The 17,334-nt window shown below is 40.3% G+C and overlaps 1 protein-coding gene across 4 annotated transcripts in view; it reads right to left on the bottom strand.

Annotated features, from left to right (window-relative positions):
• LOC141509213 (calmodulin-binding transcription activator 1-like) overlaps positions 1 to 17,334 on the bottom strand; it is an 849,778-nt gene that overhangs the window by 296,069 nt on the left and 536,375 nt on the right. For all 4 annotated transcript variants that reach the window (XM_074218572.1, XM_074218574.1, XM_074218573.1 and 1 more), the window contains one exon: positions 11,594 to 11,729. In XM_074218572.1, coding sequence (XP_074074673.1) covers positions 11,594 to 11,729 — 136 coding nt within the window. The remainder of the gene's footprint in view (positions 1 to 11,593; positions 11,730 to 17,334) is intronic.

A 17,334-nucleotide genomic window follows, 5' to 3' on the forward strand; every position in this document is an offset into this window, starting at 1 on the left:
TTATGCATTTAGACAGGATGGGGTTTGAGGTCCCTGCAGCTCTAAACCTCTGGTTTTAGGACCCCAAATAAATTCACAAAATAAAGATATGTTACCACATAATATTTTAAAATATCAATATGATTGATCCAAATTCCTATCTAGCACTGTTTCCAAGAATAGTGACAACTGGAGAATTCTCTCCCCTCATCTCCCTTCCTGAACTTGGCTGATCCAGAATTCCATTTGCCAACTTATTTTCTCCTTGTCTATTAATTGCTGTTTTCAAAACTTGACTTGGGCACTATAAATATTCTTGGCTGGCTACTTTGTAAGTATTTTTCCATCCGCTACAAGTATGATACCTATTTATCTTCCGGAGGCGAGCACAGTGGAAATGATCTGACTGTGCCACGAGGCAGACAGCCATTTCATGCCCTGTTAATTCCTAATGTGGTAACTACAATATCATTCCTACTTTAAAAAGAGGGTTAAAAAAATCTGTTGCTTAAGTGTCCAAATAAAGAACATGACTTCTAATTAAGCCAACTCCAAAAACATCTACCTTTTTGCATTGTAGCCACCGAAATGGTAGGCACCGAAAAATGAAGTCTGTGAATCGCAACTTTTTTAAGCTACTAATTCTTTCTAGGTCACTTGTAGAGGTCACTGAGATGCCAATGAGCTTCTTCATCTTAGCTGAATACCTAGATACAGCGGAGATTTGTGCTCGGTCGATCACCTCTGTCTGACGCTTCACCAAAGCATGGAGGTGACCCTGGCTCCTTGGCGTGGTAGAATTACGTAATGATGAGTGTGGGTTTAGAATTCAGAAAGACCTGGGTTCCAATTTCATCTCTATGGTTTAATAGCTTTGAGATTATGGGCCAAATCACTTAACCCTCTGAAACTCAGTTTACTAATCTTGAAAAAAAAAGAATAAAAATAACAGCACCCATAATATAGGGTTAATTCAGTTCAATAACCAATATAGATTAGCTTCCCTCTGTGTGTAAAACATTGTATTAGACAAAGGGGGGGAAAGGGGCTAAGAAAGAAGATGGGATGCAAAGTCCTTTGTTAACCTCAAAATGATTCATTAAATGGTAGCTATTATTATTGTTATCATTTTTATTATGCTCAAAGGACATGCTGGTAAAGCCCAAGTACTGGCAGCAAGCTGGAACTGCTTCAAGTATAGCCCCAGTGACAGATTGTGTGTCTGTGGTCCAAGGACCAGCCAAACTAAGTTTAGAGAGATTCATCCCCAGATTGGCTTCAAAGCGATAAATTTTTTGGCCATAGCAACTCTCAATGATTGTTTACCAAGTAAGACGGATGCTTCAATCTGTCCTGGGGGAAGAAGTATATCCCCTGGAGACAAGAGAGATTCTTGAAGTACAACTAAGGTCCTCAATTAGTACAGATAATGAATCCTATGAAATGGCTGCATTATTCGAATTTGTATGGAATATTTCCATTGCACTGGAACTAATGACCATATTTTACATCATTGTAACTTTGAATAGGAGAGATTCAAATACTTCACAGGAGTCATTATTCCCCCAATGGAGACTTAGTATATTAAAGAAAGATAGCCTAGGATCAGGGATCTTTTTATTCTTATGCACAGAACAAGACTGGGATAAGGGAGGAGGTACTTTGTGTCTTTGTGTGTGTGTGTGTGTGTGTGTGTGTGTGTGTGTGTCTATAATAGCAAAACAATGGGATATAAATCCATCAGAATGTTTCAGTTAAAATGAGAGGGATTGTCACTAATAATTGAACTCAAATAGTAGGAAATTCATTGCCTCTACCTCTAAACAAATATGGAAACATCTTAGGGAAGAACCTGGAGTTGTATTCAAAAAAAAGGCAAATACCTTATCTGGCTATAGACGCAAGCAAAAAAATTACAATATCCATGATGGTCACAGGACAGAAAGAGACCTCACTGGTCGTTGACAACAATCTATAGCATCCCTAACAAGAGGACATCCAACCCTCCAGAAGACCTACCACAGATGGAATGGAAGCCAAACTCCCTTTCTTTTTTGGGTACTGCTTCATTTCTGCTTTTATATCCTCAGTGGCTAGCTTCCAGTAAGCTCTCAAAAACTTACTAATTGGTTACCTGATAGCCTCCTGACAGCCCATTCTATTTTTTAGGGGGGGGGTTGGCAAGGCAATGGGGGTTAAGTGGCTTGCCCAAGGCCACACAGCTAGGTAATAATTAAGTGTCTGAGGCCGTATTTGAACTCAGGTACTCCTGACTCCGGGGCCAGTGCTCTATCCACTGTGCTACCTAGCCACCCCTCAATTCTATTTTTAAACCATCCTAATTGTTAGGATATTCTTCCTTGACAGAGTCTCAATTGATGGAAATTGCAAAACAGGACAAATGAGACTGTTAAGGAAGAATTTGGCCCTCTGAGCTCAAAGAAAACAAGTTTGACATGAGTCTTCCTTCCCTCATCTACCACTTATTCATGTTTCTCCACATACACATCCTTAAATTCGTTTGCATTTGCTTATCTATGTTCATATATCACCCATCATAGAATATAAGCACCATGAAGGCAGGGGCTCTATTCCTTTTTGTTTCTGTGGCTCTGACTTCAAGCACAGCATCTGGTACATAGTAGTTGTATAATATAAGTTCTTGAATTGAAATCCAATGCCATTTCTGCAACATAGTCCTTAAAATAATGGAGTGTTCCCCCTGAATCTTCTCTGGGTTAAATAGACAGTTCCTTGAACTGATATTCATATGATCTGAATTCAGTACCCTTGGTTGCCTTCCTCTATCCAGAGCTTCAGTATCTTTCATAAAATATATCACTCACAGAAAAGAAGGCTCGAGCTGGTTTTGAATTTGTTTTTTAAAAAATCTGTACATAATAGATTTTTAATTTATATAATACTGACTGTGGGGTTCTTTGAACTTCAAAATTATATTTGAGAAAATATTTTCAATTAAAATATTTCACCCCAATGGCAGACATTAATTAAGCATCTACTATTTGCCGGGTGTCCTGATCCAGATTGGGAATATGAATAGAATAAAATAATAAAGCAGGTCCTGCCCTCAAGGGTTTTATACTTTATCAGAACTGATGTCTATGATTCCAGATATGGTCTGACTTGAGCAGAAAAAAGAGGGACTTAGTTTCTTTTTCCTAAAAACTAGGTTAGGGACAGTTAGATGATACACTGGATAGAGCACTGATCTTGGAATCAGGAGGATGGAAGTTCTAATCTGGCCTCAGACTTGTCACTTATAGCTGTGTGACCTTGGGGCAAGTCACTTAACCCTGACTGCCTCCCATCCAGGGCCCTCCCCAGACTTCCGGATCCATATCTGACCACTGGGCCCAGATGGCTCCAGAGGAGAAAGTGAAGCTGGTGACATAGCCCAGCACCCCTCACTCAAATTCAGTTCGCGTGCTTGTCATGGCATCACCTTCCTGATGTCATGGTCTTCTTCAAAGATGAAGGACAAAAACAAATAAACAAAAAAAGCTGGATTTCTCTTAATGAAGTTCAAGGTCACATTTCCAGTGGAGCTTAAGTCAAGTTGGCTACTTTTGAACAGACTCTAGCACTGCCCATCTTCCAAGAGAAATAATGGTTCTGTTCTGAGTTTGGGGTTTTCACTGCAGGATATGTATATCTAGAGCCAGCAACCAGGCTCTGGTGGCACAGCGGGCATGGTGGGAAGGCAAGATGGAACTCCGTCACTCTGAGAGAAGAAGCAAGAACACCAGACACACAACAGCCCTCTAGGCTCTCCCAGCCGCCATTGCGACAGATGATTCCTGTGTGAAGTTAAAAGGAGGCCTTTCCGAGCTCAGCTCAGGGAGAAACAACAACTCTCGCCGACTTCACCCAGCTCATTAGACCATATGGCCCCAGCAATATCAGGGGAAGTGGAGATGCTTTATAGTCTGCCGCCTGTTCTCAGGAAAACTTCCAAAACTTCCCCCACAAGTGCCAGTCATCAGCCTGGCTGAGCCGAATAGACCCAGGCAGGAGGAAAATTCCTGAGTCATGCTGAGGTTTTATCTTTAAAAACTTCGACACAAAAACCATCCCTCTGTACCCAATCAGCCAGATTTTCCTTACCTCTGGACCTCTTGTTCCAAAGAGCCACAGGTAACTGCAGACTCTGGAGCTTGGTTCTCTTCAGCATAAAGAAAGGCCAAGCAAATGGTGAGCTGACATTATACCAGCCTCAAAATAAAAGACCTGGAACCCAACATCAACCCCATGCACTAGTAGGGGAAAAAATCAATGACCTTTGGAGGTGCCCTGGGTGCTCAGCTAGCTAGAATTCTTAGAAGAAAGTCCTTTCCTGAGTGGTCCAGGACCTGCCCTTGATCTGGGGCAAATCACTTAGTAAGTTCAACAAAAAGTCATATAACTCATTGCCCTTGTCAGCTGAGAAAGGCAGATCCCAAGGCAGACAATCACCTGGCCAGTATTTTTGCCTGTCTGTCTTCCTCAGTGATGAACAATAAGTTGCTGTTGGTTTGGTTTTCTGGGTTTTTTTTTTTTAATATGTTTTCACCATCTGTGGCAGGGAACATAGTTTACACGGAGGATGCGTATGATGAGTTGCATCCAGAAGCCCTCATGTTCACGTACAGCCCACTGGTATTTTCCCATTTCCATTTGCAGTGTGGTTTTTGGAGAGAAGAGCTAAGCAGATGTTCCCCCACTGTCACAGAGTACGCATGCCAAATGAAAGGCTCACTGTAGGAGAGAAAGCTTCCACCATTCAGAGAAGAGCTCGTACATTATATGGGAGACGTTCCATTGACTTGGGGGTTTCTTACAGAGGGAGAAAGTGCGATTCCTGCCCTGGAAATCCATTTCTCTTTTATTTATTTGATTACATTTTTTAACAAAGAGGCAACATAACACAGGGAGAACAATCTTGGATTTGGAGTCGCCAGATGGGTCCAAATCTCATTTCTGCTTACTCCTTCAAAGCCCAGTCCTCTTTCAAGAAGTCTTCCTTGACTGCAGGAACCTGAACTGATTTTTCTCCCAACTCTTAGAACACTGACTATTTCTCATTTAACATCTCACATTCGTTATTTTGTATGGGTAATTATCTTTTTGTGAGTATCTGTGTTGGCTGATTTGAATTAGACATTAGGCTTCAAGAGAGTAAAGCCTCTCTGCCTTATCTAAATTTTATCTCATGCCCAGTGATTTGCCCTTAATAAGTTGCTTGTTTAATAAATGCAAATCTACAATTCCCTGAATGAGCAAGAAATGCTGACCATCCATCAATACGCATTTTAGGTACCTACTATGTACCAAATTATTCTAGGTATTAGAATACAAAGGAAAGAATAATAATTTATAAAAAAAATTCCTATTACCGAGGAGCCCATAGCCTAATAGAGGAAACAACAGGCAAACTATGTAAATATATTGTATATAAATATAATGTGTATAAATATGATATGTACAGAATAAATTGGAGATCATTTCAGAGGGAAGGCATTAAAATTAAAAGGAATTGAAAAGGCTACTTTCATAAAGGTGGGATGTTGTTTGGGACTTGAAGGAATACAAAAGATGGAAATGAAGAGAGAAATTTCTAGGCAGGAGGCAATGCAACAGAAGGGAAAAGTCCTAGAGTTTGGAGATGAAAGAGATGAGTTTTCTTTTCCAAGGAACATAAAACAGGGTGATGCTTCTATATTTTAAAGTATATGGAGGGGTGTTAGGATAAGAAGACTGGAACTGTAGGAGGGGTCAGGTTATGAAGGCCTTTAAAAGTCACACAGGAGGGTGTTGTGTTTGATCCTGGAGGTAAAAATTAGTCCTATACTTTAGAAAGATCAATTTGAAAGTTGAGCAAAGGATGGGTTGGGATGGATGAGACAAGGAAACCAAACAGCAAACTTTTGGCTTGAGATGATGAGGACCTGTATAAGAGTGGGGGCAGTGTCAAAGGAAAGAAGGGAATTTATAAAAGAGATATTGTGAAGGTAGAATGAGACTTGGAAACAAATTGGATAAGAGGGTTGAGAGGAGCTGAACATGTCATTTAAGTGTTGCCTTGACTGTAATGAAGTTTATAAGAAGGAAAAGGTTTGGGGGCTGAGGAAGGAAGATAAATTCTGTTTTGGATATACTGAGCTTAGACATCTACCCCATATCCAGTTTAAGATGTCTGGCAATTGGAGATACAAGATTGGAGGTCAGAAGTTAAATAGATCTGATAATCATTTTCACAGAGATGATGGCTGAAGCCATGGGAGCTGATAAGATTATAAAACAAAATATATGAGAGGGTCTACAACAATGTCTTAGGGGATAACCATGGTTAGCAGGCATAACCTGCCTAAAGATACAGCAAAAAGAACTAAGAAGGAACGATCAGACTGGCAGGAGAAGGACAGAATAAAGCATTGCTTCAAAAACCTGGAGAGGACAAAGAAATTAAGTGTCAAAAGATACAGAGAGATCAAGAAGGGTGAAGACTGAGAAAATGCATTTAATTAGGAAATTAAGAGATCATTAATAATTTTGAAGAGAGCAGTTTCATAAGGTAAAATTCAATGAGTGTAACTATAAAGTCTTTCATTTAAGGTCAAAAAGGTCAACTTCACAAATACAGGATAGGGAAGTCATAGTAATTTAGTAATTTGTCTGAAAAAGATACAAGATTTTGGTGGACCTTAAATTCAGTGTGAGTTGTGATTATTCTTAAGTCATTTTCAATGATGTCTAACTCTCTGTGAACCCATTTTGGATTTTCTTGGCAGAGATACTGGAGTGAGTTGCCATTTCCTTCTCCAGCTCTGTTCACAGATCAGAAAACTGAAGTAGACATGATTAAGTGTCTTGCCCAGAGTCACGCAGCTAATAATTTGAACTCAGATCTTCCTGACTCCAGGCCCAGTGTTTTGTCCATTATACCACCGAGCTGCCCTATAGGATGTGATATAATGTGACAGTCTAGAAAAGCTAATACTGTTGTGAATGATGTTAAGAAAGACATAACATTCATGTATAAATATAGGTCCTCTCCATTTTGCCCTCAGTCCACATTTGGAAAATATGTGGTCCAATTCTTGAAACCTCAATTTTAGGATATTAATAAGAGAGGGCAACTAGGAGAGAGGAGGAACATAAGTCCATCCACCTTCTATGTAAATAGTTTGAAGGAGCTGGAAGAGTCACTAGAAACTTGAGAGTCATTTTCAAATATATCTAGAAAACTCTTTGATGGGAAAGGGCTCCATTATATTTGGCCCTAGAGGACAGAACCAAGAGTCATGAAAGAAAATTACAAAGAGGCAGGCTTTCTAGAAAGAACAACAATCTGAACAATAGTTAATATTGATTGCTAATAGCTTATATTGAGACAAAGCACTTTATAGATAAGATCTCACTTCTCATAACCAGAGATGTCAAAAAGAGAAATGGCTTCCTTGGGGTAGTAGAGATCTCCCCCTCTTTGAAGCAGAGGCTGGACATTTGTGGTATGTGATCTCTTTGGAGAAGTTCAGTCATTCAATCAACATGCCTTTCTTAAGCACCAACTGTGTACTAAGCATTGTGCTGGCACTGGAGATGCCAAGAAAGGCAAAAAGCAATCCCCACCCTTGAGGAGACCACTATCTATTAAGTGAGACAATGTAAAAATAACCATGTTCATTCCAAATTTACATAATATAAAAGGAAAGTCATCCCATATGGGAGGGAAGGCACTAACACTAGAGAAGACAGGAAGACACAGGAAAAACTTCTTGGAGAAGGTGGGCTTTGCCATGGAAGACAGGAGGGAGAGTATTTTAGGGTATGATGGACAGCCAGTGAAAAGAAATTAAGTTGGGAGATGGAACGTCATCTGTGGGAAGCAATAAGTAGCTCAATGCTGCCAGAGTGCAGAGTATTTAGAGGGTAAATGTAAAAAAAAACCTAGAATGGTGGGAAAAAGACAGATTGCAAAGGGTTGACATGATGGAAGATGTTTCTATTTGATCCAGAAGGATCAAAAGGAGAGGGAGGCATTAGAGTATATTGAATCAAATGACTTTAGGAAAATCACTTTGGCAGTTGAAGGAAGGATGGATTGGAGGGGCGAAAGAGCAGTAGGGGAAACTGTCTAGGAATTTATTGTAATGGTATCCATGAGAAGGGATAAGGGTCTACATGGCTGTGATGGCTTAATGGAGAAAAAGGCAATGTATACTAGGGAAATTGGGAAGGGAGGACTTGATAACAGATTGGGTGCCTATGAGGGTTTAAAGAGGAAGCCAAGATTGCAACCTAGGGGTTGCAAGGGAATAGGCAGAACTAGGCAGACTTTGGGGTCATTGCCAAGTGAAAATTCTGTGACTACTCTATTTCCTCCTCTATGAAAAGATTGGAGTTGGCATGGGTAAGCTCTAAGATCTCTTTCAGATCTAAATAATCCTCAATAGTCCCTCAATAGTCCCAATCAGAGCTGAAAGGGACCTTAGACATCCTTGAATCAAACCCAGTTGTTTTACAAAGGAAGAAAATGAGTTCACTCATCTACAGGTGACCTAAAGTCCAATTGTAGACCTTCAATGATAAGTGGTGTCCTACCTCTTTTGCAAGCCCATTACAGTTTGGAACAGTTCTAATTGTAATAGAAATGGACTAGAATACAGTTGTGAACTCCCAGTTCTACTCTATCACACTTTCATTAGAGGGAAGCAGGGGTAACCAAATTGCCAGATTAGGGGATTCAGAGCTGAGCCCAGGAGCCATGCCCTATGGTTTTTGCTAATTCTGTTTCCACTGCTACAATGGTAAGAGAGTTAGATTTGGAATTCAAGGAGCTGAGTCTGAATCCAAGCATTGCTATTTCTTTATAAATGTGTGATCTTGGGCAAATCACTAAACTTCTCTCTCTGAGTCTCACTTTCCTTCTCTAAGGTCCATTCCAGCTCCAAAATATCTGGAATGCCATAGTCAGCATCTATGACTTGGCTGTCTCTCCTCCTCCCATCCCACTTCAAAGGAAATACAACCCCTCCTCCAGCACCTTTAATTCAGTCCCCTTGGTCTGGCTGGCTTTCTCATGTCATCCCCTGTCCATATCATACCCACCATGCAGCCATGCACTACATGGATATCCATGGGAATCATTCTGGATCTCGCACATTTCTCCCTCCCACATGTTCTGCAGGCACCAGACTGCTGGTACTCCATGTGTCTACACATTAGTCTGTGAGTGTGGGAGCTACAAATAACCCCAAACATAAATACTGCCTAAAAATAACCATAAGTCACTCGGATTCCATTCAGTGACAATTCTAATTTATTACATAGGGGAAGAAAATGAATTCTGGGACTTTTTTCCCCTTCCTAGACTTAGAAATGCTGAAGAAGAAAAATTCCACTGTGTTATTCCTTACAATTCCCCCAAAACCTGATTTACGTATTACTAAAGGTGAAATATGTCCAGTACCTCCAGACCTAGGAAGCCAGGGGCTGCTTGCTGGTTCGTTTTATTGTGTTTTCCAAAGCCTGATACTATTCTGGGGAAGGCAAGACTCCATTCCCCATGGGACTAGTCACCTTCTTCCTCACTGCCTGAACCATGCCTAGACTGTCCTCTATTACCTAACCGGGCCCTGGCCTGCCCCGGAGGATCTGCCCAGAGTGGCACATCTGGATATATTATTCCATTGTTTAACTGCATCCTCCTACATTTCTGGCAGGATCAACTCAAGCTGACTGTAAAAAGGGGTGCCTTGGGAAAAAACAGAGCCCCGCTCCCCCTACACTTACTGTAACAATGGTGGTCAGTGCCCTCCGTTCTCTCTCCTGAGCTTGCGGCACAATCATTGGCCACCGTTCTGGAGGTGGACTCTGAAACACTGTATCGTGGAGTAATCTGCATTTTAATGTCCCATGCAGTCAATTAGACCATGCTGTGCAAATGCAGAGCAGAGGAGAAAGAAGAGAAGCAGGAATTTCTCCTTTTCTTTGTTCATCATCATAAAGATTGTTATTAGGTGTAAAAAAAAAAAAAAAGAAGCTCATAAAACAAAAGTTCCTCCTCTCTAGGGGGTGATCTAATAAGAGTCATTGGAAGCTATTTTTAACAACCATAAAGCCTCATGATGAATGTTAAAGGAGCCGTCATGACAGAGTGCATCGTGGGAAAGCCGCAGCAGATGAGGACAATCCATTGGACTTAAGTGGGCTTAGAGGCCAAGACTATCAATCCTGCCACCCAGGGATGCCAAGGGAGGAAAAGGATTGTAGCCCACCCCTCTATCTCTCAAAGGGAGTAAGAAGCCATTCAAGATCACGGATTGTAAGCTGCTTGGGGGCAGGTTTCATTTTTGCTTTTAAATAATGTCTGGGCAGTTAACAGAAGCTTAATAAATGCTCATTAAATAACCAGGGGATGTCTATCCCCAGGTCCTGAATATATGCTTTTAAATGAATGACTATATCCCAGGGGATTAGTTCACATTTCTAACAAGTTTCTGGTCTAGAATCCTTTCTGTTATTTGTATTCCATGGAGTGAGGTCCTTTATTCACCAAGCCAATGGAGGAAGGTATATGGGTGCACTCTCTAGACAGGAATAGGCTAGGAGTCAAAAGGATCAGCCTGCTGGTCAGACCTGCTTTAACATCTGCCCTCCTCTACCCAACAGGGAAGAGTGGAAGAGGGGGTATCCCTCCTGAAGTCTGGAGCAAGGAGAATCTCAAAAATGCTAGGATGTTGGGGTCAAGTCACTCTTCACTATAGGAGGTCACACTTCACACAAGATCAAAAGTGAATCTACCAAAAAAGTTCCAGGTACCAGGTATACCATTTACCATGTACACTTAGCCATGTTGTAATAGGGAAAGACTGAGAAAGAGTAGGGAACTTTCTATACAGATTCTCCCTTTACCAATATAGATTGGCTACTTGTCTGCAATTATAGACTTCTAAGACAATTAGCTAGCACTGATTGATAAATTACTTATTTAATTATTTAAATTACAGATGTCACCTTGTCAGATTATAAGATTTGCCCAAGGTCCACAATCTATGTGTATCAAATAGAATTTGAACACAGACCTTCCCAACGTTAAAGTCAGCCATGTATACATAATACTAACATTGCCTCATTATCTATACACCATAAGTGTTCTCAAGACTAACCAATCCTCTTAAAGACAAGATGTTTGCTTATTAAGTTGGTGAAACAAGTCTATCCTTGGGAGACTTAACTGCCCAGTATTGGTTCTCTTAAAAAAAGGCAGGGTTGCTAGCACATCATCTCTTCTATGACATCTTAAAAGTGTAAATGTAAAAAGGCTAGTGTATGATAAATTCAACAAATAATTCTACCATAACCTTGAAAATCCCCAACCAGATACCGGTGATTCTCTGGGAACGAGAGTGGTTTCATAAAATCAAGTTTCACCAAAATGTTGACAGAGAATTCAAGGAAAGGGGAAAAAAAGAAACAAAACCTGGGAACACAACAAACCCAGAATTTTTTCACCAGAAGTGACTGACACAGAGTTCTTTCAAATAAATTTCTTTATCGATTTCAAGCAAGGAAACACCATTTGCAGAATAAAGGAAGCTGGAGGGGTCCTTACCTCCACCCCCTGGACTTTCAGTTTCATGTGGTCCTCTCTGGTGGTTTTCCCATCTTTCCTCTTTTTCCAGCAATATCCATCTTTCCTATATTTCACCTTCTTCCTGTTGTAAAGGATCATGGAGCCATTCTGTGGTCTGAAAACAACAAACAGTTAAGTTAGCATGAGATGCTGGCAGGGGAGGGGAGAAAATTTACGAAGAAAGATATTGTAGCCCAGTAAAAGTCTCTACAGAAAAGCAATATTCTACATTTGCTGGAACATAATTTTTCACCTTTTATTGTAGCTCCCTGGATTAACCATGTTTTATGACTGGCAAAAAAAAAAAATTTGCTTGCGGATTTGGTACCTAATGAATTAAATGTGTCAATGATGGGCTTAAGAAACATCCTCTTAGTAATACCCACCGTCTAATCAAGATATATGAGCCTGGGTCTGAGCTATGGGCTGAAAAGTAAGCAAAACAGAGAAAGAAAGAGAAAGAGGCCAGGGATATTTTTGGCAGCCTGTAATATCTTATCTCCGGGAGAAGGATTTTCTACACATCTTTTAATCCATCAACTCGTATTAGGAAATAAATAAATTGAACACTGAAGCTAGATGACGGTGTTAAGGGAAGGCCAACAGGAAAGGTAGTCGCCTGGCACAAATACCCCCTGATTCATTGTATGCATTTAGATTACCACAAGATAAGAAACAGCAATTCCTGCCCTTCTTCCCAGCAAGTTAAAGTGCCTGAATCCTGCTATATCTGGGGGTAAATATAACTGTACAGGACCATCATTAGAGTCTGGACCTACAATCCTATATTTCAAGAAAATCATTTTTCTGGTGGCCCTGGTCAGGAGCAAGACTTTAGTTCTAGGATCTTTTTTTTTCAATTTTAAACAAAAAAATAAGCCCCGAATTTACTAAAAAGAGACCATGCATCACCCACAGACAGCACTATTGTAGATGGTTACAAAAATTTACAGTTCAACATTAGTCACAGTAATTTGGCTCTGAAATAGCGAGAATGGAGGGGAATAAAATACCAGGCCAGATGAGGGACAGAAGCCGAGATCAACAATTTCCACAGTCAGGTTTTAGCAGGTGACAGCTGAACTGAGGACTCAGTAAAAAAAAGAATTGGGGGGGAGTGGAGTTGAGGGGCAGGAATGGAGAGAGGATCAGAAAAGAAAAAGCATATGACCTGGGCCGCTGATTTCCATTTACCTTTCATGATCTCACTCTGTCTGCATGTAACTAGATTATAGAATTATATCCTTTCAGAGCTACAAGGGACCTCAAGTGACTCTCTAAGTTACCATAGCCAGCTAGGTAGTACAGTGGATTATCAGTGAAGGTTCAAAACCACTGTACCTTTTTTATTTTTTGCTTTGGGATAGATCCAATGGTAATGACATTTTGCCAATGTTTTCCTGAAGCCGAAATAAGATTCTTCTCAAGATCTACCCATTGCCCCTGGTTCTGCCCCTTAAATCCAAGAAGAATAAGGCTTCAACCACCCAAAGACAGCTATCAATGTCTCCCATCCCCAGCCCTTTTTCTTCAGCCAGTTAAAAACCCTCAGTTCTTTCCATGGACACTCATGACCTTGAGGTCCATCGCCAACCTGCCTGCCCTCCTCTGGAAATTCTCTAACCTGGTAATATCCTTCTTAAACAGCGCCCCTCAGAATCTAACTCAAGACTCCAGTTGTGAACCAACTAGGACAACATATATCTGTATTTATACCGTGGTATTAGGGTAAATGTCTAGCATACAGTAGGTGTTTAATATATGATTGCTGGTGTATTTACTGCCTGCCTAAAACATGGTGCCTGAAAAGTAAACACAGTAATTCAAGTCTGGAACAGGGAATGTGAAAAATTAACCTTGTGGCTTCTAGCCAACCATGTGTGGATGACTGCGCTTTGATATGAAATGGCAAGCCCCAGATGATCTTTAGGTCCTCCTCTGGCTTTCTGAATGCAGCACAAGGATCTGGGTGTTTCATTTATTTAAAAGGAAAGAAATATCCCTCTTTTTCTTCCTTCAACCCTCCAGGTGACATTCTGGGAGCAGGGGGAGGAAAAATAACTCACCCTATCTCTCATTGTGACCACCAAGTGGCCATGAGCACATGACAGCTACAACTCATGACTTGTCTAGGTGAACCTGATATTAGGTCCCTGGATGTTTTTTTTTTTCTAATTTGTGTTTCCTTTTCACAATAAGTGGCAAAATATCATTCTCAAGATGGATATGTTCCAGTTTAAAGGTGACCTTATGAGCTGGAAAGGCACTGAGACCATTGAGAGAAACTGATGGGAAATTTCTACTTTGTAGGGAATGGCCATTGACAAGAGAACAGAATTAACTTGTAACTTAGATTGGTAGAAGACATGGACCAGGGAAATCAAGATCACATGACAGAGTCGATATTTGGACTTTGGTACCATGAGTACCATTGCATCATGTTGTCTCTGGTTTCTAAGCAACCCTGAAGATGGGAGAGGGAGGCAGCTAACCCTCAGAAGAACTCAGAGCAAGGAAACTCAGTCTTTTTCTTTTTTTTCTTAACTATCATCTCTTAAAGATGGGCCATCCCAGAAGAAAGAAAATAAGTGCTTCCTTTTATTAATCTTCCATTTTCAGTACAGAAAAAATATGCCAGTGCGATGGCAGCTAATCGCAGCTCCCTCCCCCCTCAATAGTGTCAACCAGCAGTATTAAGAAGACTAAACAGTGATTCCATTGGGAATGACAGTCTCTCTACAGTGACTCCCAACACTTCATTGTTCTCTGATCAACCTGCAATTGGCTTGTGTCACTGCAGGATGGCACCTCCTTTTGTGCACTCCCTCCCCTAAGTCGAGTACAGACAAAAACAATCGGGACCCAACCGTGAACACCTGTCACAACTCTGTCATCTGACATCACTCATCTTTTGCTTCAAGGAGGCTGATATTTTTTAAAATCATGCTTGTTCTCCTAGGCCTTGGAGGCTTGCAATCTGGGGATGGGATGTACAGAATGCCTACCTTTTCCCCTCCTCATACTTTGCTGTGGCTCCCACTCAACCTATAAAACACAAACTGATATTTATTATGACAAAAGAGTCTCTCAACCCACCTTATTCATTGGGAAGTCCAATGCCTAAAACTCATTCCATTTAGACATAAAGAAAATAGAGGCCTGTGTAGAATAGAATGCTGCTGCACTGCCTACAAGTTTCCAATTAGAAATCCCCAAAGATATGATGGTCTGAAGAGAGCAGAGCTGATAATGCAGATATCCTAGATTGGACCAAAGACTAATTATTATGATACCACTCTGAAAAAAATAATTTACTAGAAAGAAGAGTCACTCTATTTGTATACTGGTTCTTAAGAAATAAGATAAGATTTATGCTTCTCTCTTCTGAAACCCCATCAATCAATTATCAAAGTTATAGTAAGCATTTACTATTACAGCTATGATATAATAGACATGATGCTGGCATTAGAGATACAAAGACAAAGGATGAAATGAGAAGACAAAAAACATATACATATGTATATACAGACTAAATATAAATAAATACAAATTGGTGCAAAAGAATTGGGGGGGGGGACTAGCAGCTAAAAAGATCACCAAAGCTTTCATTTGGATTAAAGGTGGTAGGTCCTATCAATTCTCTCTCTCTCCACATATTCTATAAATAAACATGCATATATCTATAATCTATATCAAGAGAAAGGAAAGATAGAGACAGAGAAGGAGAGAGAGAGAGAGAGAGAGAGAGAGAGAGAGAGAGAGAGAGAGAGAGAGAGAGAGAGAGAGAGAGAGAGAAAGAAACATCTCCTCTTTTGGCTCCTTGAGGAACTTAGCATTTATCTTTGTATCATCCAATGCTTAACAAAGTGCCTAACATAATGCTATAGTGGGTTAACTGATTAAACTCTAATATTATAATTCAAGTAGGCATCACAGTAAATAGAATGCTAGACCTGGAGTCATAAAGACCTGAGTTTAAATCCAGCCTCAGACATTTATCAGCTGTGTGACCCTGGGCAAGTCACTTAACCTTGTTTGCCTCGGTTTCTTCTTCTGTAAATTGAGCTGGAGAAGGAAATGGTAAAGTACTCTAGTATATTTGCCAGGAAAACCCCAAAGGTGATCACAAAGAGTCAGGCATGACTGAAAAACAATTTGATAACAACAAAATTTCATCAAAGCAGGTGTCTCCTGAGAGCCCTTTGTGACTCATTCATGCCCTCCCAGAAACACACCATAGACAGTGCCTCCAACATTCTCAAAAATCTCTTGTTATCATATAGAAAACTTTGGAATGATGTTAATCTATCCATCTCTCTTACTGGATTCCTGGCCCATTTGTCTCCTGGACATACATTTATTTCCTTGATGACCTTCTTTACATTACTTATGAGAGTTCCTCACTGGACACTAGAGAGCTTTTCATTGGTGTTGGGGCTGCTCATACCCACCATGCACCTCTGCATTATGCTTTAAGAGATACCCAATTTCAGATCTTTGGATATGATCATATTTAATGATTATTCATTGGATGACATCACAGAAAAACAATGGTACCTTTGCAAAGATGTTTCAGGTTGAAGCCTCCAAAATAGAGTAAATAAATCATTGAAGGAACAGTCCTTTAGACAAGCCTCTTGATATCATTAAATGACATGATCTCATCATAGATATAAAGTAACATGGTGAAGAATTTCTGGAATTATAAACTACATGTCTGATTAGAAAATACTTTCCCTTTGGTAACCTATTTTCTGCCATTCTAAGAATGACCCTGTCACCCAATACTTTGGCAGGACACAACCCTAGGGGGAACTTAGAAGTGAAGCTTAGGCAGCTGTAATAAAGGTAATCATCATTTTAAGTGGCTTAAATGGCAGTAATGAGTGATCTAATAATATTTAATCTGACTCTCTGATTTTATTAGAACTTCTCTATTCTCTATCTCTCTGTATGTCAGAGGAAGCTCCTTCCCTCAGCTTGGTGGTGCAAGATAATGCAAAACAAACTCATCTGCCTCATAGGACAATCCAAACACCACTGAAAGGTAAAGGGAGAGAAAATGGCTTTCACTGCCAATAATATCTTCCAAAGTTGAAACAAGGAGGGGGAGAATAAATGGGGAGTTGCTGCCTAAAGAAAAATAAAAGGTTGACCTATAGAGAGATGGTTGTGTGCAGACATTTAATGCTTCATCACAACCTGAAAGAAAATGGATTCATCTTTACAAAATGAGAAAATAAAAGTGGAAACTGGAAACAGAAGTTACAGAGGACTAGTCTTGTATTAAGTACCTTATATTAAGCCAGGCAAAAGAGGCAGAGAAGGCAGACAGATGTTCTGCTTTCCTGGGACTCCTGGGTCTTTGATGCCTAAAGCACAGATGAATAGAGGATATTCTTCCAGACAAACTTGGCCATCCCAAATAGGACAGCCCTGATGATAGGGTCAGAGGATAATAGTAGTAAGAAATCAACATAATGACTGGCATTCAAATCAATAAGTCAGGGAAGCTAGGTGACACAGTGAATAGAGTACTGGCCCAGGAGTCAGGAGGACCTGAGTTCAAATCCAGCCTCAGATACTTAATAATTACCTAGCTGTATGATCTTACTTGGGTGAGTCACTTAACTCCATTGCCTTGCAAAAAACAAAAAAGCAAAACAAAAAAAAATCCATAAGTGAACAATTTGTTGTCATTAAGTCAACAAGGTCCTACT

This window comes from Macrotis lagotis, chromosome 1, assembly GCF_037893015.1.
Source record: "Macrotis lagotis isolate mMagLag1 chromosome 1, bilby.v1.9.chrom.fasta, whole genome shotgun sequence".
Lineage (NCBI taxonomy): Eukaryota > Metazoa > Chordata > Mammalia > Peramelemorphia > Peramelidae > Macrotis > Macrotis lagotis.